Consider the following 23839-nt stretch of genomic DNA (forward strand, 5'->3'; position numbering starts at 1 on the left):
CAACAGAGCCATCTCAAAGGCTCAAAGAGGGAATTATATTGGCACATTAGTATTCAAAGGCAATTGAATTAAACCAAACAGACAGAGCACCCAGGAATCTTCATACTCCTAGACTTGACCTTGCATGTCAAAATTAAAGACATGTATGCTGTCTTTTAAAAGAGCCACTCTCAAACCTGATACCTGAAATACAAGGACATTTTTGAATGTCTAGTTATACTAAAGTGAATCTTTTAGTATTATGGTACCCACGAAAACTAACTCTTAATATTTCTAGCTGAGATTGTTACAAATAAAAAAATAATTAGGACCTAACAGAAAATAAAGTTCCTTCAAATTAGAAATTTAGAAGCTAAAAAAAATTCCGATTAATACTAGTACTTAAGAGTTTCTACTTATTTATTAAACTCACATTCAACAAACTTTATGGCTTAGATAGGGTGCTGTAGGCAGCAGATCAAAACTTCTAATTATTTTTTCCACAAATTGCATTGCTTCTGGCCTTAAAACTATATGCTCATACAATGAAAAGGAAATCCATAATGTCAAAATATTAATAAAAACATCTTTCCAAGTTTAGCTGACCTATTTGCTATTCTTTTACAACATTACAGCACCTTTAGAAACAAGCAAAATCAAATCATCTTCATTCAGCTTCTGCCATGGCCTTGTACATAATCTATGCATATGCTAACACACACATGTATCTACATTTACTATTCCTATAGACGCTGACTTATTACAAAGCTAAAAAGCTGACACTTTCTGCTCTAGGAAAAAAAAAAAAAGCATAGCATTAAAGGACTGGTAAAGTTATTCATAACAAACAAGTTTGGCCAGGCTTGCTTCTATTGGTTCTCAATCAAGTCCCCCAACCCCATCATCATCAATAAGAACACCCCATAGAACTAAACTATTAACAAGGCAAACCATCATCCCAAACTCAGTGAACTCTATGTCCACATCCCCTCTATTCAATTATTGCATAGCCTTAAAATAATGTAACATTTACTCACTTTCAATGAATCAAAGCAGGCGATTACTCGTCCATTTTCAACTTGGCAGCTTTTCGAAGGATGTGCAAATTTACATTCCGTGTCTGGCCGCGAGCAAGTCCCCCTTTGGAACTCTCTACAGACTTCCAGTGTTAGCCATTTTGTGTCCCGAATCGGTGCGACACTCACAGCCATGTTTAGATTTTACAGGTAGTTAAATTTTTCAGTGAAACCAACAAACCCAACCCCCCCTCAAAAAAAAAAAAAAAAAAAACTACTACCAAAAAAAAAAAATGCTGAACTGATAAAACTGTAAAATGATGATGAAAATATCCCCTCCAAAATACGTCTCCCCCACTCCCTGCTTTAAAAGTACATGGAAAATTGTGTTGTCGATATCAAGGAAAAGATCTCCCACTAGAAATTCACAGCATGAAACTGTTAATTCAAAGAGGTTTTTTTTGTTTTGTTTTGTTTTTTAGAGAAATCCTAGGATCTTAAGTAGATGAACGTTTAAAAGGAGGGCCTGGAATCAGCCTTGTGCTCTCAGTAACCCCTTCCCAGTGCCAATTTTGAGCCCAAAATGCAAGCATGAAAACGTGGCAGACCCCTGGACACCGATTTTCCAAGCTGCTCTCAGCAAAGTTGTCTGAAAGGGAATCTCCTCGCAGCTGAATTTGCAATGGAGTTTGGTGGTGCAATCGGTATTGATTAGTTTGGCATAGACAGATGCAGCAGTTTAGAGCAAAATCGAGAAAATGATTTTGTTTTGTTTTGTTTTCCTCCTTGATTTCCTGGCAGAAGATATCTTACTTTTTTTCAGCAAACTTTTCGTTCAAAAACTAAAGCAGCCTAGGGCAATGCCAGATACTTAGAGCTTTTCTCTTGATTCTAAGTAGAAATGGGGGTGTCTGGGCTAGAGGTGGAGGGTGGATGTGCTGTCGTCACAGTCTAGCTGGCAGCAAGCAAGGCAAAAGCAGAGACTGCTCTAGAAGCGGTTCCAAGCAGCAGAGACGTCAGGAAAGGCACTTCTTAGTACCAACCTGTAGAAAAAAGAGATAGGTTAAGATTTACTAAAGTAGCACTTCACCGATGTCCTACAGCACCACAACCTTGCCATGTGCTACCAGACTAAGTCATATCCGTGTCAGCCTGCTCTCTTGCTGTCTCTCTCTTACACACACGCACACGCTTGCTCACACACACGCACACACACAATACTTACAGTGAGGCATATTGCAGCCAGCCATCGTAGATTTATTAAAAAAAGGGGCCGTTTCCCCTGGTGAAGCAATGCATGATAGAGAGATAACCAATCACAGATAGTGTTGCAGCAATATTCTGGGCAGAAAGCCAATAGTGTGGGCTGTCTTATGAAAGGTCGCGCCTGTCAGACGTTCATTACTATGCTATAAGCACAGAAAATGTCCATCAGATGTGACTTATTCCACTGCAAGAGGACGAGCATGTGGGTTTTGAATTTACCCAACATGCAGTTAGTGGACTAAACCATGTTAGTTTCAAAACAGCTCCTCAGACAAGTCCGAGCACTTGAAGATCATGGCCAGAGGGGGGGAGAGGAAAAAGCAAGGTTTAAAAAATTGCAGCAGACTTCCAAGCTGCTCTCCCTCCGGCTCTGGGCAGGGACGGGCACTGAGCAGCCTGCGCCTGCTGTCCTGACACGTGAATAAAAAAGGAAAGGGGTGTTTACGAATGGTACGTTCTCCTGACCTATCCAATTCACTTCCTTCTGAAGCCTGAGTCCTGCCCCTCCGCTGAAAGCAGCCCTCATACTGTAAAACTATTCCATTCAGCCGGCAGACACTTTGTCAATATATCACAGGCAGGCGAGATAGGAACAAAAGCATCCTTTATTCGTACATTTTTTAAGCAGAAGCTGAGGTCATGTGGGGAAAAGAAGGAGTGCAGTGTTGTCAGTGTGTCTGGCAAATCTGAAGTCAACCTCAAGGGAGAAAGTGATTCCATTGCAGAAACATTAAATATTAAGTGAGCAATTTGATTTGGGCAGCTAGCGTGATGCACTTCAGGGGTACAAGTGAAGCCGGAGGCTGGGGCGGGGGGGATCCCCTATTGCCTAATTACCCAGGCACTACAAGACTGCTCCTTAAAGCAAGGCATTTTTGCTTTTAGCAACTTACTTTCTCTTTCATTCGGAAGGGCAGACTTTCAGAAAATGCTTAGCAGTGACAGAGGCAAGAGTATACATTTTTCCCTTATGAATGTTATCAACAAAGTAAACAAGGCTTTAATAACCTAAAAGTTTCACACTCCAAAGAGGCAAATGACACAGTCGTGTTTGATTATACTTCTTCAAGGGCCAAAAATGGTCAATTGGCATATGGTACATTTATAACCTAGACACCAGAAAATGCCTATAATATAGACTATCTAACTGAACTGGAGTATAGAATATGAATATATATTACATACATGTAAACATGAATAGCTAGCACATAGCACATATTTTTAAAAATTTATTTTAGGGTTAATACTGTCATTCTTAACATTATTTTTTTAAAAAACCTACCAGATACTTGGCTTAGAAAATACTGAAGTAACACTACAACTTTTGAGAAAGATAAAAAAGAACCAACTCATGTCAATGCTCAAGAAATATTTTTGTTTTCAAAATATTTTCTGGTCCTAATTCCTAGTTCTATCAGAACAAAGTCAGGTCAGTCACCAACTCTAACATCCATCCACCTTCCTGAATCTTTGCCCTGATTCAGAATTTCTCAGCTACTTCATGCCTTGAGCATGTACCACACCTGAGTCAACAATCTCTGTTGTCCTTCCCTCTAGAGTTTTGAAATGCCTCACCTGCAACATTCACTTCCTGCAAAAGCCAGCTAAGAGGTCCCCTCCTCCAAAGTTTCCAAGATGCCACCTCCTCCCTCTCCATTCATATATTAACCTGCCTCCTCTGATCTACTACACGGCGCCCTATACAGGGTTTTATTTCCTTATAGGTCTGAGCCACTGTCCCCAAGGGCAGAAATAATCTGTCCCTAGCATCGTGATGAAAAACAGATGGATCTCCATAAACGAGGGTAAATCAAGTGATCGATGACTATATCTGGACTGGAATTATCTCCAGGGCACAAAGATACACAAACACACGTATGAACACACCCATATAAACATGTACATGAGCACAACACATGAATATAATCACATACCTGAACACACACATACACACACATCCGTCAGGGCCGCTATAAATTACTACATCCCAGCGTCACGTCTAGGAATCGCCTGGGCCTGGACAGCTCCCTCGCACATTCCACACAGCAGCTTTTCCCAAACCTCATCACTCTCCAGGCCCTACTCCTCCGTGTTCCTCTCTGTCAACAGGGGATGATCTTCTATGTCACAAATATTTCCTAGTCCAAATAGCGGCCCTAGGGCATGAACTCTCGCTCACCTTCCTGCCGCCCATCTTTATACTTCCTGCATCTTCTCGATCTCCCAGGAGTTTTCCCTTCTCCTGCCCACAGCTGAGCTTCCACCTTGACTCACGCCTTCTCAAGATTTCTTTCCCTTTATACTCCCTCAATATATGAACTTTCCCTCAATTCTGTCTTAGCCCTCCAAGGGGTGAAGTAACTCCAGCACGGAGGTGGTGGCCTGACAGGAGCCAGGGAACCCTGGTGGCTATGTGTCCTCCTCTCCGGAAAGCTCTCAAGGTGTCATTCCCAGACTTATGTCTACAGTGTCATCTACACACGCAGTATTTCTGCTCCTTCCTCTCCCATTCACTGTGGAATCTGTATCCGTGTGACCTCCACACCTATTACTTCACCGTGCAGCAACAGCCGTCAATGCCCCACTAAAAGCCAAATCCAAAGCCTTTACTTGACCTCTAATACCATTTACAAGTCCCTCTTTCTATTTTTTTTTAATTTTTCAATTACAGTGTACAGTCCATATAGTTTTGTGTTAGTTTCAGGTGGACAGAATAGTGGTCAGACAATTATATATTTTATAAAGTGGTCCCCACCTGGCACCATACATAGTTTATAATATTATCGGGTAGAGGGGGTCAATGGGGAAAAGGGGAGACATCTGTGATACTCTCAACAATAAAGATAAATTTTAAAAATAAAATTATATATATACATATTCAGATATATATATATATATATATATATATATATATATATATATATATATATAATAAACTCTATTCCCTATGCTGTGCTTTACAACCCCATGACCATTCTGTAACTACCAATTTATACTTCTTAATCCCTTCACCTTTTTCACCCAGTCCCCCAACCCTCCTCCTCTCTGGCAACCATCAGTCTGAGAACTTCCTCTGTCTTAAACCTTTCTCCTTATCTTGAACTGGCACATTCTAGCCTTTTGGTTTCTCCCAGTGCTATACTCTAGCCTCCTGCCTTTCAGAGAGGAGCCGGGAGGAGCTGGGAGGGTTCCTGGCATATGCCATGCGGTTGGGAGCTCCTGGGACTTGTTACAGGCGAACCCTTTGTTTGGTTTGACACATACTTCCTCACCCCTTCAACTGGGCAAATCCCTTCTCCTTGTCTAAGTTGCTATTCAAACATCAACTCGATAAGACTGGGCTAACTTTGGTTAACATTATTCCATCTCAGAATATTCTCAGTACTTTGTATCTCTTGGTTCTTTTAACCCCTAGGTTATATAGACTCCCTGACAACAGGGTTTATCACCATATTTTTACTTGATACCTAGAACATAATAGATTTTTTTAAATGTTTAATAAATAAATTTTACTTAAACTGATGATAATAAACATTGCTATGACTATATAAGGATGTATCCCCAACCCTGAGAAAATATTTCAGCATCATCTTCGGGGTCCACACTATATGAGGAAGGAGGATGGTACCATTACTAATGTCTTCAATGCTTGGAAGTTCTGCCTAAATACAACTACAAAATCCATTTCTAGAAGTGATTATTTTCCCCTTCTGCCATGTTACAAGCTTAATCCACTCAATTACTAAAATGCTGGCAACTGGGTGCTCTAATTATTTTTTAATTTCTGTAGCAGAGAAATTCTATTTACTTCAAAAGGCATTACTGGAAGAATTATAGGCATATCTCTATAAGTTGAAAATACTGTTTAATTGTAAAGTATACTGGGGAGGATGATAACCAAAATATTTATAATTAGCCAGGCATGGACACAGAGCAATCAAAATGGATACCAACCTTTATGCATTATTACCTAGCTGTAATGTATCTAGTAATATGTGTTTCCACCTCTGACATGGGGCGGGGGGGAGGGGGGTAACAAATTTAGATTACACTTTATAAATTTGACTAAATTGCTGATATCAGATTATCTTTCTCTTTGCTTAAATAAAATAATTTCATGGGGGACTGAAAATCTTCATAACTTAATATACTGGTAATTAAGATTTCATTGGATTTGGATTACTACTGAATTCCCAAAACATTTCTTCAACTAGTAATGAATTTTTGTCCTATACAACAATATTGAAACAGGTGTGGGTAATGTCCAGACTTTTATAATTCTCACAAACATATCTGCACTAGAAATATGTGTTGCTTATAAATATTAAAGGAAATTTTGCTGCTGTAAATGTTTACTAGATAAATTGTGTATGAGGTAAATTTCTGACCTATATTTCAACATCTATATAATAAAGGCCTAAGCGACTGTTATAGTGGAAGGACCAGAACGACCGGTTGCTATGATGCGCACTGACCACCAGGGGGCAGACACTCAACACAGGAGCTGCCCCCTGGTGGTCAGTGTGCTCCCACAGGGGGAGTGCCGCTCAGCCAGAAGCCAGGCTCAGGGCTGGCAAGCGCAGCTCCCACCACCACAGCAGTGCTAAGGAGCAGCGAGCCAAGCAGTAAGGAGCAGCAAGCAGGCGGATGGTAAGGAACGAGGAGTCCCGGACTGTGAGAGGGTGCAGGCCAGGCTGAGGGACCCTCCCCCCAGTGCAGGAATTTCGTGTACCGGGCCTCTAGTTTTATAATAAACTTCCCTCAACAACAACAAAAAGATTAGGGAATTTAATAGTTTTGCAGTGAGAATCAAACTTTTTGAAACCTGCCTAACAACAAGCCCTTTACTGACCAAATTCCAAACACTCACCTATAGAGTTCCTCACATTATGCAACTTGTTCCACAAACAAGCAAGCATATTCTGTCACAAGAACCAAAAACCAATTTCTCCTTGGGTGATACCAAAAATCACTTATTTTTTACTTTAAGATATGAGGGGGAAATTAAAAAGGGGAGAAAGAAAATGTAAAAATAGAAGAAAGAAAGTCAAGAAAAGGTTCAAGGATAAAAAGGTTTTTTAAAGCATGGGAAATAATTACTCATAGTAATTGTTATATGTTAGCATTAAACTGACAGTGGATGTCTTCATATAAATATCTATGTAAAGGCACATACATACTTCAAAAGAGGAGAGACACAAGGTATGAGAATAAAATGCTACCTTGGAGAACTGGATGGCTTCCATGAGCAAGATAAAATCTCTTACTCACATATGTTTACTAATCATTTCAGTTCTTCTGAACCAAAAGATAGGCGGCTTGGTCCTATTAATCTTAGAGTGGATAGCTGGGAATTTGGGGGACTTTTTTTTAATAGCTTTTGATTTCTGAAATAGGTTACATATTGAGGAAGTTAACTGAGTAATTATGTGAGGGCTTTCTTCTCATTTACAAAGGCAGTTTTATTCTAACTGGAAGAGATGTCCAACTTCACCATGTATATTTGGTGGGGACAGAAAGGGAGCCCCTTGCCCCAAACCATAACTTCTCATCCCCTTCACTGGTGTCGACAAGTCTGTAATTAGCAATGCATCACTTTAGTAACTATTTAATACATTACTAAATAAAGTCAGCAAGTGAATAAATAGATAGATAATAAATCAGTAAGTTTATTTGGAAAATTAGTCATTTACTATGTTAGCTCATGAACAATTTTGCCCAAATATTACCAGAGATTTCCATATACAGCCCACTAAGCATTTCTGGAGGCCGTATAGCCATTTCTCTGCTCACTAAGTTCCTAAATAGAGGAACAGAACTGTTATTTCTTATATGGGAAAACCTGTGGTCCAAATGAGTTAATGCAGTCTTCAGCAGTATTCAAGTCTACCTAACAAAAAGCTGAAGTCAGTGTTTCTCAGCGAGGGGTAAGCACACTATTGAAATTTTAAGTGATACAGAAACAACATACTTTTAACAGAAGCACTGGAATGCTAACACTAACCCATCAAGCCTGTGATTACACAGGTATGATAACTTACTAAGGGCTCAGTTTTAATAAAAAGAATTTAAAGAATAAGACTAAGTAAATACATTGGCAAAAAAAATCATGAGGGAGATATGCAAATGACTGGTTTTAGAAACACTGCTGTGAAAATAAGATAACTTTCAACCACACATCCTCGGGAATGGAATGTCAGTGTGGCCTGCTGGTAGACATACTGCAAGGTGCTATGGGTGACAAGTGGCTGCCGAGAAAAGGCTCTTTACCAACTCCAATAAGTAATCTAAGGTCTGCCAAAGCATTCCTTTAAAATTCTGATAGGTCTGATTCCTAATCATCAAGTGGTCCCTTATTGGAGGAATAAGGAAAGAACGTTAGTGATGCACTCACTATCCCCAAACATCAGAATTCCAAAAGCAGCTAACCAAGCTGCACTCACATTAGAAAATGATTATGGTCCCTAAGTATTTATAGTTAAGACAAAATAAACATGAAGCCTCTACTCAGACGATGATTAAAAAGTTAATTTGAATTGATTCCCCTATCAGGTAAAATTTAAAAGGCTTTAAGGTCATTAGAAGATAAATGTATCACAATGGCTCACTGCATTTTGTACACCAGGTCCCTAGCTTTGTACCTAAATAAGCCTTCATCCATCCCCACTGCAAAGTTATCTTCCTAGAAGCTTTTCAAGCTCACTATCAAAAGCATTCAACCAGAGGATGTGAACAGAGAAGTGTCTACTTCTCACAAGAAGACATACAGGTGGCCAACAGGAATATGAAAAGATGTTCAACTTCACGAGCTGTAAGGGAAATGCAAATTAAAACCATAATGAGACATCCCTTCACACTTGTTATATGGCTGTTATCAATAAGACAAGTAATACCAGTGCAAGAGAGGATGTGGAGAAAAGGGAACCCTTGTACACTGCTGGTAGAAATATAAATTGTTGCAGCCACTATGAAAAGCAATATGAAGGCTCCTCAAAAAATTAAGAATAAAGCTATTTTTAATATATATACATGTGCACACAAAGGAATACTACTTAGCCATAAAAAAATAAAATAGTGCCTTTTGTGACAACATGGATGAACCTTGAGAGTATTGTGCTAAGTGAAATAAGTTAGATGGAAAGGTCAAGAACAATATGTCACTCATATGAGAGATATAGAACAAAAAGCAAAGAACAAACAAGCCCACAGACGCACACAACAGGGTTGAGTGAAGGGTGAAGAGGTAAAGGAGGTCAAATGGAGACAGAAGTAGACTAGCCCATGGGTAGTGAGGACACAATGCAACACACAGATGATCTATATATATAAAAGGCTAATATGCAAAGTGTCCCTGTGGGAGATAGACCAGGAGACCAGGAGTTCTATTGCTCGCTATGACATGCACTAATCACCAGGGGGCGGCGCAGAACAAAGGAAGGCCCCGGCCGGCATCCGGGGAAGGGAAGCCCCAGCCAGCAGCTGGCAGCCAGGGAAGGGAGGTACCAGCTAGCAGCCAGACGGCCCCAATTGGCCCTGATGACTGGCCAGGCCTAGGGACCCTACCCATGCATGAATTTCGTGCACTGGACATCTAGTATATTATAAAACTATACACCTGAAAATTATATCATTAACCAATGTTACCCAGCAAATTTATTTTTAAAAAATATCCAACCTCCAACACCAGCCCAGACTTGCTAGACCCTTCCCTGGCTTTAATTTTATTTCACAGAACTTGTTAGTAGTTGGCATAATATTATGTACCTATCTCACTCCCTGCTTATCACCTACCTTTGCCATAAAAATGTACACTCCAGGACAGCAGGCAATTGTCAGGTTAGTTCTCCAAGACAGAGCCAGCACCAAATCAAAGACAGAGCCAGCACCAAATCAGTGCCTGGTCCAGAGTAAGCCAACAATCAGTATTTGTAGTACAACTGAATTTTTCCTCAGTATATCTGAACACTAGTTCATAAGGATTTTCTACAAGTTACAATGTCTGGGCTATCGGCACACAATTTAAGACACTGGCATCATCACCTTTATAACTGAAGGAAACCAGCATCAAACTCCACTCATTAGAAAGAATATGAGGCAAGGAAGTTAACATAGAGCCATATTTACATTCCTTTTTAATTATGAAGCTGATGAAAGACTTTTTTTTTAATCCTCAGAATAACTGCAAACAGTTACATGTGGCTTTGCAAATCTGAAGCATTTAAACAATTATCTGTGAATTTCTGACAGAATCAGTCTTCAATTCTGGCAAAAGAAGAGAACATTTGCATTTTTTTCTGATGATATTCAAACAGGCCGCCTTTTAACATTTATCTTTTATTCTAGAAATGAGAAAGTATAATAAAATAACACGGCCCATGCTACTTTATCATTTGTGTACAGAAAACACTAATCCCATTTAGTATTATATTTACTTATTACACAAAAAAAGTTACTTTGTAGGCATTAGGAAGTCATTGTTGATCTGTCCATATCACTTAGTAATCAGAATACAGAATACAACAAAATAAAGAATGCTGGTATGTGCTCAAGAGCTAAACGGTAGAAAAACCAAATGTCACCCTCCTAGCAATTTTCAGGAAGATTGGTACATTGACCCAACAGAATCTAAATGTGAAATTAGTATAACAAAACTGTGAACATTAAATGGAATGCAATACATTTTGATATTGTTATTCCCAATGCAATTGAGTCTATAGTTTACTTAAATAAGTTATATTTTATTTGGCATAATAACTAAGGGCCAAAATCTTTATTTTAAATTTCAACCTTTACAACTTCTAAACAATATCACCTAGCTTCTTTTTTTTTAATATATTTTATTGATTTTTTTTTTACAGAGAGGAAGGGAGAGGGATAGAGAGTTAGAAACATCCATGAGAGAGAAACATCAATCAGCCGCCTCCTGCACACCCCCTACTGGGGATGTGCCCGCAACCAAGGTACATGCCCTTGACTGGAATCGAACCTGGGACCCTTCAGTCCGCAGGCTGATGCTCTATCCACTGAGCCAAACCGGTTAGGGCTATCACCTACCTTCTTACTGCAATTGGTGGTATCACTGCCTAAAACATTTTTAAATATGACCTTCATTGCTTGAGAAATGACAGCAAATTCATTTATGCTTCCCTAATAACTTTATTGCACAACTCAAAAATAAGTGTGGCATTGATTAATGAGAGAACTGGGAAATGTTCCCATGGACCTTGTACATCACTGAAATTAGCTGCATGTGTAGCTCTTTGCCCACTGTTCCAACTTTTCTTCCAAGATAGATATCACTCTCACAAGATCTCCATAATGAACTCATCCCTGTTTTCCATTTGAGCATGCTCAATTAATTGAGACAAATTATAAACTCAACATGTAAAGAAATGTTCGAATTCAGGCCAAAATACAAAGCATATCTCTATAGGGACCACATCATCATAGTTGCCATATTTTCCAGAGCTCCTAAACATTTAATGTGGCAATAGCCCTCAATACTATCAACTATATCTGAGTTTAAAAGCTTCATCTTAATAGATAAAATTTGAATTTCCAGATGTCTGATCAAAAACCTAACAGTAATTTCAATCTAGGAATTTTCATTGGCTTATTTCTACTAAAGAGTGCCCAAAATATGTTGCTTAATTATTAATCATTATGAGAAAAGTATATAAAAATCTGTTTGTAGTTAAATAAAGACCTAAAATAATTATTCTTCAGAATACACTAAATGAAACCAGTTATGAATATAGTATGGTATTACTTGAATATATCCTAATTAAATGAATTAGTGGATTTCCTATAACACAACACAATGCATAAACATTTCCTCCTTCCATTTAATCAGTAAAAGTCCCTATAGTTTCACATATGTAGCTCTTATTGAAAAGTTTACAAATATTCAAGCCACAAAGTTGTTACACAGTTTAATGTTAGAATCCTATAGATATTTCTATTGATTGATATGTTTGGTCTTAAAGATTACCTTTTTAACAAATATCAAAAGATCCTCTTAATAACATGTAAATATCAACTGAATTTTTCCAGTGACAATAAAATATGAGAATCTCAGTTGAACTTGAGCTTTAAAAAAAAAGTCACAAACTCACATATCCTTACATATAAACAAGAATTGTTTCTCCTGATAGTGAATCAAGACCCAGTTGTCTTTCCCTGGTTTAAGGGAGGAAGATATGTTACAAAGACATGCTTTGACAACTATTATTTTCACTTCAGTGTAGTGTAAGTATTCTTTCCAGAAGGTTCTACAGAAATTACATATTTAACTAGGTCTGAGATGTTGAAAACCAATCAGGCTGATATTATTGCAATTGCTATGGAATAACCCTGAGCTTCAGATTGCATTTTGCAGAAGCATAAAATTTCAAAAGGCAGCTCTGCAGTTCTTTAAAAGGGTGGTAACAATACTCTCAACAACTAACTAATTTTTTTAAAAAAAGGGTGGTAACAAGAGGCATATTTTGTTTGTGTCTACCTCAGTATTTCTTATAAGGCTTCACTTATAAAAAAGAGAAACATACTGGGAGGCTCTACAAATCTGAAAATATAAGATTAACTGGATAAAAGATAATCCGTCTCCATGATAACTAAATTTATATTTATACATAAATGGTTTACCACACTTGGTGTCACAACTCGAATTCCTTGAATATCTAACAGACTTAAGAAGTGAAATCTCATTACATATGCATCAAACAACAATGCAGAACTGGAATCTGTGAGTCATTCATTCCCAGTAACTTTGCAAACATACATGAAAATACCAAGAGTTGTAAAATAAAATTAAAACCTTCCATGTGGTGTGATTAACAGTGTGAAAGTAAAGGATCTCATATTAGAAATGTAAAGGCTCAAGAGCAAATTAAAATTTCAACCAAACAGTGTCTATTTAAATTTTGAGCCTACTTTCTCCTTACATATCTAGCCTTCCACATCTTCAGTGACCACAATAACCTGAATTATTTCAAAGTCAAATAATTAACAATTTGTACTCTTAACTATAGTTCTGCTTTTTTTATATATTAAGCTTAGGTATAAATTATAAAGCTATTTCCTATATAGAGTAAATAATAATGGAAGAGATGGTAAAATAGAAGGTCAAATGATGAACAGAAATCTCTAGCAAATAATTTATGTAAATTACATACATTAATGCCACCTCTTTTTCCTTCCTTCTTCCCTTTCTCCCTCTATCCCTCCTTCCCCCCCTCCCTCCCTTCCTTCTTTTTGTAGTCTCAGACATCGCTAAAAGAATGTATTCACTGCAATAAATTTAAAACAAACAGAAGAGTTTTGCTGGAAGTCAAACTGAATTTCCCCTCCATCTACTGTCAAGTAGAACCCTCTCAACCCAAGGTAACAACTATTATTAGTATGATGTGGTTAGTCCTTTCCCTATTCATTTACATACATATATACACATGGTTTATCATTTTACAGAAACGATGGAAACATACTAAAAATTTTATTCTGAAACTTGCTTTCTACAGTATATATTAGTGACCTTTCTTTGTCAATAGAAATATATCAACATAAATACTGTTTAAGAACTATGTACTACTCCACTATATGTCCATTTTTTACTGGTGGTAACCTATGTTAAAGTCAGCTTTCATTATTTTAAGTCATGTTGTAATTGTATGAACCAACTATGCTTACATTTGAGTGGTTTTAATAATACACTTTGAACATAGAGTATTGCATATATTAACTTTGAACTAGAATAACAAATTTCTTCCCCAAAAATGTTTACCAAAATAAACTTCTACCAACAATGATTAAAATGCTTTACAATGTCTGTTAAATCTATGTTAGACCTTAAATGGATACTATCCCTAAATCTAGATTGTAAATTTCTATTGTGGGAATGGGCAAAAGATATATGTCCTTTTTCCGACAAATAGAACGAAAGACTTGTCAATGTATTTTGCAAGACATTTTGAACTGTTAGCCCTTACATGGCAACTAATCAATGGAAACATTTGTAAAATCAGTTTTTCCACTCTTGTTATTTCAAAATAAATCATTTCATTCCTAAAAACAATCATAATATGTATATTTTGTAATTATCTGCCATAGAACAGGGGCTGAAGGCTTGAATATTAGTAAATTTGGGGGGTGACAGTGTATCACAACAAAAAATATATAACTTACTATTCTTATTAATAAAAACAAAATGTGCAGTTAACAGTCCACAGGGCATGTTATATTTGGAAAATCTCTGACAGCACAATATCTAATGATTAAGGGGATGTGTTTTTTACACATTATTTCTACTAATGTCAGAAAATATCCTACTCCACTCCCTCCTTTTTTAGACACTAATTGACTAAAGGAAATGGTTTCTGACAACGGCTATAAATAATGCAAGGCGTTATCAAACTAGCTAAGGCACAATAAAAGCGGTGAACTCACGGAGGCCCAAGCACATTTTCCCATGTGGTCCTTTCCCCTGGGGCTAGGGCTCCTCTTGCCTCATTTCTGACCCTGGACTGGAGTGTTCTCCTGAAGTGCCATGTACTTCCAATTAAAAGAACCAAGACAGGCATATGCTTTTGGCGGACTTTTGCCAATGGACATATGCCCTGTTAGAAAAGAAAATAATCTCCCTTCACTTAGCCCTCTTTCAAACAGTTCTTTTTCAATTATTAAAACAGTTCAGAGAATAAAGAAGTACTTGAAACTGGATTTTTCTCAAAAGACTTCAGATGCTTGGTTGGCAACGTGTGGGTATGTCCAATGCTTTTATTATCTTTTTGTCAATGTGATTTCAGCATGTTATCAGAGTATAAATAAAAATCACGCTTCTCAGGAGATGAGATCAAAGATTTTCTTGTAGGATGTTGCACTTTCCAAAAGAGTAAACATACTGAACACACAATGAGCAAACTAACCCGGCAGTTTACGGTTTGACTCCTTTGCTAAATAGAAAAAGAACACCCCTTTCTTAATTAATTGTTCCTAAGGTTGCGTACATTCTGAGAACGCTGTAACACATGAGGAAATCCAAAGAACCGACTGCACCCTTCTAATGCGACAGTGATTAAAGGTCTATGTGTCCCCACCAGCAACATACGCACTTAAAGAGCAATAACCAACTTTCCAAGGAAATCACAATGCATTGGTAGCTGGCTAAAAAAGCCAAGTAACCGCCAACAGTTTATCAATAGCAACACTTTTTGTTCTGGGATATAAATGCTCCTGAAAGAATCTTAAACTATCTGAACAGTCAGCTGGGAAGGACTCTTAAAAATATATATTCCTGGGACCTATCCTAGACCTACTGAGGCTGAAGATGAGGAATCTACCTTTTAACCAAATTCCCTAGGTTATTCTTAATTCCATTAAGTATTGGCAATCATAATCAACTAGAGCTAAAATATTATTCCCACTAGCAATAATTTGTTACATTTCTACCCAATAATTTTCTAAAAACCCAATGTATGTCCTGAAAAGATGGCTTGTTGGAGATTTGGTAGCATGCCTTTTGATTATATTCCATCAACCAGATAGAAACATACCAGCAAAATGTTATGCAAAGTTATGTTAAATTCACTTTTTAAAATATTATTTTAAATCAGGCACCATGCCATGTTTGCCCCTCCACATCAGTCTATGATCCTACACACCATATCATATTACTCTTCATATCTCAGATCACTTATGTTATATTCCTGCTCAACAACAGTTCACTCCCAGTTAGCATGCAAAAATATACTTTGTTTGTAAAAAGAATCCCTCCCCCTCAGTATATTTGAAGGATTACACTGGATAAATTCAAAGAGGGATCATAAAGCAATCTTAAAACTTTCTATTGCCCCAGTCAGTGTGTGGCTCAGTTGGTTGAGTTTTCCCATCACCAAAAGGTTGCTGGTTTTATTCCCCAACAAGGCACATACCCAAATTGCTGGTTGAATCCCAGGTCAGGGTGCATGCAGGAGGAGCCGATTGATGTTTCTCTCTATGCCTCTCTCTTCCTCTCTCTCTAAAATCAATTTTTTAAAAAGTCTCTATTATATTTGAATGTCAAATGCACCATCTATAATAATCTATAATAATAAAAGCATAATATGCTAATTAGACCGGACGTCCTTCCGCACATCCTTCCAGATGACCTTCCAGACAAAGCCAGGGCTTCGAGGGAAGGCCTGGTCCCGGGTGCCAGAGGGAAGCTGGTGCCAGAAGCCAGGGGAAGGAAGGCCTACGCTTGCACGAATTTCGTGCATCGGGCCTCTAGTTTATATATAAACACATACATAAAATAAATACTTTAGAGATGGTGATATTTAGTCTCCTTCTTTCATATTTATAGTAATAGTTTAAAATAGTATAGTTATTTTTCAAAAATATGAAAAAACAATTAAGCAGCTATACAATCACTACAATATGCTAAAATCAATTGTTAATAGATAAAATGTGAAATAAGGATTATTATATGTATAGGTGTATAGATATGTACAGATGTTTGTGTGTATGTGTATGATCAAAAGAATAAGAAAAACTTTAACATAGAAATTAGTCAAATCATGTTCTTCATGTATAACTAAAATATAGCTTTTCATTTAAATTCAAGTAAAATCTCTGTGTTAAACTGAATAGAGGGGGAAAGACGTAAAGAATGCTTTAATCTTCTCACAATAAGAACCACTTTATTTTAGATAAAACTACAAACTATGCTCCTTCATTAAGTAATAACCCTTTCAGAGATGAACTTTTGAGAAGCTGGCTTGTGCTACATTTCTTTCTGATTTATGTATAAAATCTGCAAGGTGTTCCTCTGGTTCTTTAATAAAAAAGTTTCTACTGGAGGAACCAAGAAGAAAAATTTATCTTTCCCCAAAACTCATATATTCTGTTTTTGTTCAACACTAGCAGGTAATACTTTATATTTTGGTATACAATTTCCTTCACCTGAATTTTGACATTTGCTACTCACACCTCTAAGTGATGGTTATATCATCTTGCCTGCCTGTGAACAAATAAAGTCAGGCTTGCATGGTTAAGTGACGGACTCACCAAAGTCCCATAAGGTAATTAAAGGGAAGAACTGGGACCCCAAATCAGGTCTTCTGATTCAAATCTGAAACTTAATTCACAACACATGCTGACAACTTAATGCCAAATTTTGTGGAAATGACAATGACTACAAATATAATGGAAGCCATAAACCAGAGAGATTGGGGGTGGAGTGGGATATGAGGAAGCGGCCCGACTGCATCACTGTGGTTTGCTCTGAGATGTAAGTGAAGGAGAAAGCCTTGCCTATAGACTCTTAAGGAGATAAGATGATCCCTCTATGGAGTTGAGAGTTGGATGTTATTGTCTTTATGCGTCTATGGAGTATGCACTGGACACTAATGACATATACTTAGAGATGTGAAAATTATACACATGTCTATCAGTTTCTTCTTATTTAAGACTGTTAATCAGTTTTAATCCAGTAATTAATACAACACAGGGTTCTACTTAATAAGTGATTTAAAGATTGTCTTTGGGCACAATTTTATTTTTGTTTGTTTGCCTTCTGAGCAAGAAGGGCCTACATTTTCTTCAGAGCTTTCATTAGAGGAGTTCAAACTGTATCAGCAGGAACCTACATAAGTGAAATGGAATTCTGCTCTACAAGTATAAAACTAAGTGTGTGTTAAATAAATATGCATACAGTAAGGCTGACCTATATCAGCCACTAAAACAGTATCTGAAAAGCAGTAAAGGAGATGGAATAGCTGTCTAGAACACTTCTAATCTAAGCCATGTAAAGTCAGATTTTTGACAGCTGTTAAAACCATAGAAAAGTATATTAGGGAGAAAGCGCTCAGGGTTTGAAAAAATGGCATAAACGATATTTTTCTTTTACATGTACCAAACCTGTTCTCTTTCACTAGTATATTAGTTGCCTGATGGCAGAGAAATGGTAAATATTGAATTCCTTTCTAATAAGAAAGCCCAAAGTCAAAAGGATTAAAAAAATGCAATCCCAGTTCCACTGCCCCAAAAGATCTCCTTTGAAAAAAAATTGCAGTTCTAATTGTGCTTCATGGGTTTTTTGTTGTTGTTGTTCTTTCTTTCTTCCCTACTATCCTAGAGAAAGAAATGCTTTCTTTCAATCCAAATACATATATCCAACACAGACAATAACCGTAAGTGGATAAACATATTCATTAAAAATAATCTATAATAATAAAAGGGTAATATGCTAATTAGACCGGATGTCCTACTGGACGTCATTCCGGACAAAGCCAGGGCTGGAGAGAAGCCAGCCCGGGAACCGGGTGCCAGAGGGAAGCCAGTGTTGGCAGCCAGGGAAAGGAAGACCTACTCTTGCACAAATTTCGTGCATCGGGCCTCTAGTACATAAAGAAAATATGTATTGATTATGTTAATAGTTTATTGATGACCCTCTTTTGTAGCCTAGACACAGGGGTGAGACGTGGATCCAACTTTGAAGAATTTACTGCTTAATCTGGGATGTAAAACCAACCCACAAATAACTGTACCTTAAAAAAAGGGAGAAGTATACAGCAGAGATAACAATAAAACTTGGTAAGTTAGAGAGAGATGTCAGGGGTGGTTTCACAATAGAAAATACATCTGAGATAGGCCTAGATTTAAGGATGAGTGAGTCTCATTTGGTTACAGACAAAAAGGAATGGCAACCCAGACTGTGGTAATATCACATTCAATGCTTTCCATATCCTTTGCCAGGATATAGAAAAGCACAGAATGTGAACACTGGGGGATTGGTCTGTTTAGAGCACCCATATGAAACTGGATGGCAGGAGACAGACCTGGAATTTGGGGCTGGACACAAGTCAGTAAGAATTCTGCCTTCACTTCTTCATTACATCCATGCCAAGATTTCACCCAAGGGCAGAGTCAGACTATTTAACTAAATACCCTAAGGGCTAAGAATAAGACTATATATGGGAAATGAGGAGATCTTATTAAATAAACTCAGGATTTTTCTACTTCCTAAAGCTTTTGCTTTGGTTGCCAGGAAGCTGAAGAGATAAATTTAGTGCTCAATTTCATCTCAAGTACTCATTTCATCTCTTTTCCTTCTAATTGATTTGTTATGTCTCTTCTTTACAGTCCCATTTTATGAGCACTTGACTGGTGTAAGCCGACTCAGATCCTTTTTGGATGTAGCATACATCATGCACAAATAGAATTAATCCGCATTTGTCCTGGTACCAGGTAAGGTTATAGATGCAACGCCAAGTTTCAGAAGAGAAAGGAGATGTTAGAATTCACCCAAGGAAAGCTCGTTCGTTATACATGTCCTCTATGAAAGATGGCCACAGAGAACTAGGAGACCCCATGACAGCAGTTAACAGTGGCTCTGAAATGTACAATGGTTAGGTTCAGCAACCTATCTTCTTGCCCGGCTGTCCAGTTCGACCTTCCCTGTGAATCCGTGTTCTTACTCTAATGCCAGAATGACCTTCGGAAACGCACAAGGCTTCCAAGGCTGCAGATATTTTCAGCTGTATCAGCCCTGGCTGTCACAGCTTTCTGCCGGGTACTGAGTGGCAAAACTGGAGCCTCCTGCACTAGCCTGACCTTTTAAACTCACAATGTTGTGCTGCCACTCAAAGCTGAGTTTTCTCTTTCTGCCTTCTCCTTTGTGATGCTATATTTCTTGCTAAATCGTAAAGCAGACAGCCTAAAATGGCACTTTTCCATGAAAATACTTTGCCTATACACAGTAAGCCTAACTTTAATAGAGGCTTTGGAATACATATTTGCTGACTTCTAGAAATAATATTTTTTTAATTACTGAAAAGAGTATTTAAATGTTGTGGCAACAAGAACCATAATAATGTCATGATTTCTGCAATGGCCAATTTCAGGTTTGAGAGATGTCTACATTTTATAATTGCACCTCTATAATTGCATCTGTTTGTGTTAACTATTATATATTCAATGCCTAGCACAGTGCCTAGAATATAAAAGAACCCAAATTAATATTTAAGCAAATGTTGCAGAATCTGCATGCTTAATTATACTTCATTTATCAGAGGACCAGTGAACTGAAATATAAGTGCTTAATTTTCTTCCCCCAAAATTAGTATATCAGCAAGGAATATTTCTCTTAAAAATTATGCAGGAGAAAAAAATATGCAGGAGAATTCTTAGTACATGACAGGAAACTATTTTTTAAATCCATTAATGTCAGGTCATTAACAAACAAACCTGTTGCTGTATGAACAGGTTAAAGTTTAATGTCAATGGAAGAAAACAGCAATGTAAATCAACTCATTAAGACACAGATTAAGTTTCTTAATAATGCTATCTATCAAGTGATCTCAAAGCTTAATAACTATTACAGAGTAATAATATATTTAAATTTATGCTTGTTTATCAGAGTGTCTTTTGTTTCTACTTAGCATCTGTGGCATACTATAATTTCACAAATCCTATTTGTAATCACTTCAGAGAACCACAAAATGATATTAATCACAATATTTCAAAGCAAATTTACAAACTCACACTAGTTGGTGAATGTACTCCTTCACTTCGTATATTTATTCTGTTCCATGCTTAGCTATAACTTACGCATTACTTCATAATCCTTCACAGAATATACACGTACAATGTATGTAAGACACATATATGCACACATGACACACACAGACATGCTCTCATTACTCCACTGGGGTTTGGGGAGAAAGTGAGAAAACATCATCAGAAATCTCCGAGCAAACGTCAATTCTCAATGACAGGTTTGATTGTTTTTATGTTGGCAACTGGTTTCTATTTTTCAATGATGAAAGAAATGAATTTAATTGCCCTAATGCCTCCAGTAATTAGTTGAATAGATTACAAGAGCATTTGCAACAGTCTTTTTGGGTTCAAGATATTCCCTACGCTGTACAACCTAAAGCCATCCACTTGAGCAACTGGCAGAGTGCTATGTCATTCACAAGTGACATCAGAAACTGCACAGGTGGTAATGATTTTGAGTCTAAAAGTAGATTTTGCTGATCTTGGCGAGTGCCGGGGCAGAGGGTATTAGGTGCACAAACCACAGAGGCAGATAAGGCCATTTGATACGGCCCTCCCTTCCAAGCCAGTGGAGCTTCAAAGCCTGTTCCATCTCCTGCCTTTTTATGGCCACAATGCTTCAAAACCTGTCTTTTCACATTTTCTCTCCTCCATGTAGTCTTTCTAAAACTAACCTGGATTAGACCTCAAATCTATATACTCCCCGTAATCGTGTACTTACTCAGGGAGACAAACAGCAAAACTGCTGGGTTGAGACCTCAGCACTCAGAGTACCTTGCTATTTGACCTTGGGCAAATTAACTGACCTTAACCTTGAGGAGCCTCCATATTCTCACCTGTGGACTAGAGAGGGCCAGCAGCGCATACATCTCACAGTGCTGTGTAAGAGCCAGACACGGTCACACAGACGAAAGAATAAGTTCCTACCAGATACACAACTATGTTTATAATTATGATGATGGCTCATGGACTGGTCTTTCGTGACTCTTGTTTTGTTTTCATTGTTTCACCATGAATGAACCTTATCCTTTAGGCCATACACTTCAGAATAGCAGAACTTGAACCTTAATTTCTCTTGAAAATTTCAGTTGACGTATGATTATCAACTTTTTTCTGCAGTGGCCTCTAAATAAGCACTGATGAGTAGAAATGAGTCATGGTGAGTGATAAAAGAGCACTTCTGACTTTTCTAACCTAGAATGCAGATTAAATCCTGGACACAAGGAACATCCAAACCCTTCGCAGCTGAACGGGGTCTTACAGGACACGCACCGTTGCACCGTCACCGATTGGGAGTTTGGAAACTAGCCCACAAAGTACAGCTTTATTTCCTGCACGTGAAGAAAAGCCGGAGGAAAAAGAGCATCGTGTGCACATCTAAAACCCTTTGTCATTGAAGTGAAATACAGCTCACCTCTCGCTTATGGATTTTTTCTCTTCTGTGAACATAAAAGTTGCAGGCTCTGAAACTGGACTGTCAGGACTGCATGTTTTAATCTCACCAGGCGTGAGCATGAAGAAGCTTCCGCCGGTAAATTGTATGTACCACCATGTCCAAAATACCAGCAGCAGAAATAAATTAATCTCTTCTGTTAGGGTGACACTATGTTTGGATCCTCTTACTTATCAAATACTCAAACAGAAAAATAAATGTCTTAAATACTGGACTTTAATAAATCATGAGTTGATGTGGTCTTGTCTCTAATATACAAAGTACAGAAAGAGTTCGTGTGTCTACTGGATGGTTTCAGGAAAATTCCACCCTCTGCCCACGGGCAGCCTATTCTTGGCTCTCCGTGCCCACTTTGTTTTGCCCGTACGTTTCTGGTGAATATTTCAATCACTACACAGGAAACTGCTTTGAGCACAGGGCACATCCTACTCGCCTCTCCATCCTCCAAAGGACACCGCACTCAATAAATATCCACTCAATAAGAGTGTTTTCCTCTGAGGCCAAAAGCAATGGCATAAGATTCTTCCATCGTCCTTTTCTAAACAATATACAATTTTACTTGGTATGCGTTCTAAATAACTCTAGGAAGAGGGGGATTTGTTAACAAAATGCCGTGTCTCCGGCAAAACAAGTCTTCCATGCATAGATTATCTTCTCAAGTCATAAGCTTTGCCATTTGTGGCAGAGAGCACAGGCCAGTGTGTGAAAATGATGCAACAGGAAAGCATAAAATGACCACGTGAGGATGACAAATGAATTTAGCATGCACTCCGCAGTCACCCCTGTTGTTTCTTGGTGAAAACTGTCTGACATTCCATTATTGGTGAGAAAGTACATTATCTTCTGGAACTTTGCAAAGCTTCCTCTGGAAAAGGATCCCAAACGGGCCAAATGCAATTGTCACACTACTGTAAGCCCTTATCATAGCTGCTGAAGACGGGAGTCTAGTTTGTTGTTTTGTTTTTTATACATCACAGAAATGAGTATAAGCCTTTGTCACACGACATGCCATTTCCAATCCAACCTTAAAGCATAAAGACAAAATTTTATTCGCCCACCGATTATATTAAATGTATACCTTCTTGATGTGTGTCAGATGTTGTATGAGTGAAGTTTTTAAGTTACTGGATCATAACTATACCACATTCACTCCTAGCAGATTTGTAAGGGGAAATAAAGAATGCTGGTTTTTCAGTGAGAAATGACCTGGCTGCCATTCAGTGTGGCTGCTCACCGGCTATGTATGTGCATTTGGACATATAGACCACCTTCTCTGAGTCTGTTTCCTTATCTCTAGCAAGAGGATGAAGGTTCCTGCCACATAGGTCTGTTCCCTGATTGTTTAGCACCACGATGAGATTGTGTTTCCCAAAAGAACGTAAGCCAGCAATGTCTCCTGCAGAAAAGATGCTCAAATAAGTAGCCTCATCATGTCCACCTGTTCATGCTGTTTCTCTCCATATTCCGAAGACCATGTAAACTTCCTACCTACGTCAGGTGTCACCTCCACCATACAGCATGCCCTGACCATTCAGTTCCACAAAGGCTCAAAGTTCCTCCTTTGGTACTCAATTGTACAGCAGCAATACCC

General features: G+C 38.0%; 1 protein-coding gene across 23 annotated transcripts in view; it reads right to left on the bottom strand.

Annotated features, from left to right (window-relative positions):
* Positions 1-23839, bottom strand: part of MBNL1 (muscleblind like splicing regulator 1) — a 170002-nt gene that overhangs the window by 137320 nt on the left and 8843 nt on the right. For 19 of the 23 annotated variants that reach the window (XR_002831775.1, XR_002831774.1, XM_014464782.2 and 16 more), the window contains exon 2: positions 1017-2038. The exons of 1 other annotated variant lie outside the window; for it this stretch is intronic. Coding sequence is in view for 18 of the 22 variants with exons in the window: in XM_014464782.2 (XP_014320268.1) it covers positions 1017-1190 (174 nt within the window). In the remaining 4 variants the exon portion in view is untranslated. Of the gene's footprint in view, positions 1-1016; positions 2039-2220; positions 2332-23839 lie in introns of those variants that run through there. 3 more of the 23 variants (XM_014464769.2, XM_023762899.1, XM_014464781.2) reach the window with 3 other exon arrangements.

The sequence above is a fragment of the Myotis lucifugus genome, unplaced genomic scaffold, assembly GCF_000147115.1.
Source record: "Myotis lucifugus unplaced genomic scaffold, Myoluc2.0 scaffold_266, whole genome shotgun sequence".
NCBI lineage: Eukaryota > Metazoa > Chordata > Mammalia > Chiroptera > Vespertilionidae > Myotis > Myotis lucifugus.